The following is a 1,221-nucleotide window of genomic DNA, read 5'->3' on the forward strand; positions in this document are numbered from 1 at the left end:
AGTGGCCAAACTCCCTTGTCCAGGGGCCCCCAGTGTTAAATCAATCTCATACACCCTACGGTCAATGGTCACCCATTTTTCCTGCATCCAAAGTCACGAGGATGTCACGTGATATCGACCGATTCAAAAGGCAGTTCTTAAATAAATGACGTTCGTAAAGACGTGTGGAATGAGGTAAAACAAACAATGAATATCGCCGTGCCACAGACAGAAGAATACGCAGATATCACCAAATTAGTGATAGATGGAGAGATGGATGTACTGTCACGGAAACTTATGAGATTCCCCCATCTGTGTCATCAACAAAACGAATATGGAGATTTTATCGCGCACACTGCTTGTCGTTTCGGTCGTAGTGAGGTTGTGATGCTCCTCGGCCGATTAGAATATGACTTTGATTCGGAATACAACTCAATGGGGTATCTGCCCATCCACACTGCCTGCCAGTATAAACAAATCGATTGCGTACTCGCCCTTCAGTTGTGTGGTGCCGATATCAGTGCTCCAACTGAGTCAGACAAACTCACTTCAATGCACATCGCATGTCGGTTGGGCTATATGCCGTTAATACACGCGCTTGTACGGGCCGGAGTAAAGTTCAACACACCCGACGCGTATGGAAACACACCGTTGTCCACAGCAATCGCGCTAGGTCATACTAGTATTATTGAAGTTGCTCGTAGCCAAATGGACTTTACAGAACAAGCAAAGCAGTGTATTCGGAACTTGCTCAAATAGCACGAAAGAAGGCCTGCTTCTTGAAGGAAACTAATCACAAGGTTGCTGAAAACTCTTCGACAGCCCCACGACCGGTTTTGCCCTTCTTGGGGCTCACCAGGTAGACGCAGTCCCCGAGTTTCCGTCAACCTTATGTTCTACCTGAACGCTGCTTCTTTTAGTTCGAAGTTTTGTACTTAACCATTTACTTTTGGAAACAATTATTTCATTAACACGTGTAGCCTTGAAACGATGACGGATTCAAAAATTATACTGAAGCGGTCGTGGAGCAAAAGCAACTCCATAAAGTTCACGTATTCAGCCCTATCAGAGTTAAGTTCTCCCCACTTCCTACTTCGAAACTACTGACTGGAAGGAGTGTGGTCCGAACCCAGACCCACAGTCTCGACTGCTCCCGTCTAAGCTTGGTTAGCGTGACAGTTACGTACTGAGAGTTAAGGAAACATAAACGATCATTCATCATCATCATCATCAACGACAGCA

The 1,221-nt window shown here is 45.6% G+C and overlaps 1 protein-coding gene across 1 annotated transcript; it reads left to right on the forward strand.

Moving 5' to 3' along the window:
• Window positions 1-252: 252 nt before the first annotated feature.
• Window positions 253-738, forward strand: T265_03500 (hypothetical protein; the record flags this gene model as incomplete). Its single annotated transcript, XM_009168000.1, has 1 exon — window positions 253-738. The coding sequence occupies one exon, from the start codon at window positions 253-255 to the stop codon at window positions 736-738; it is 486 nt and encodes a 161-aa protein (XP_009166264.1).
• Window positions 739-1,221: the final 483 nt, after the last annotated feature.

The sequence above is a fragment of the Opisthorchis viverrini genome (genome assembly GCF_000715545.1).
Source record: "Opisthorchis viverrini unplaced genomic scaffold opera_v5_50, whole genome shotgun sequence".
NCBI lineage: Eukaryota > Metazoa > Platyhelminthes > Trematoda > Opisthorchiida > Opisthorchiidae > Opisthorchis > Opisthorchis viverrini.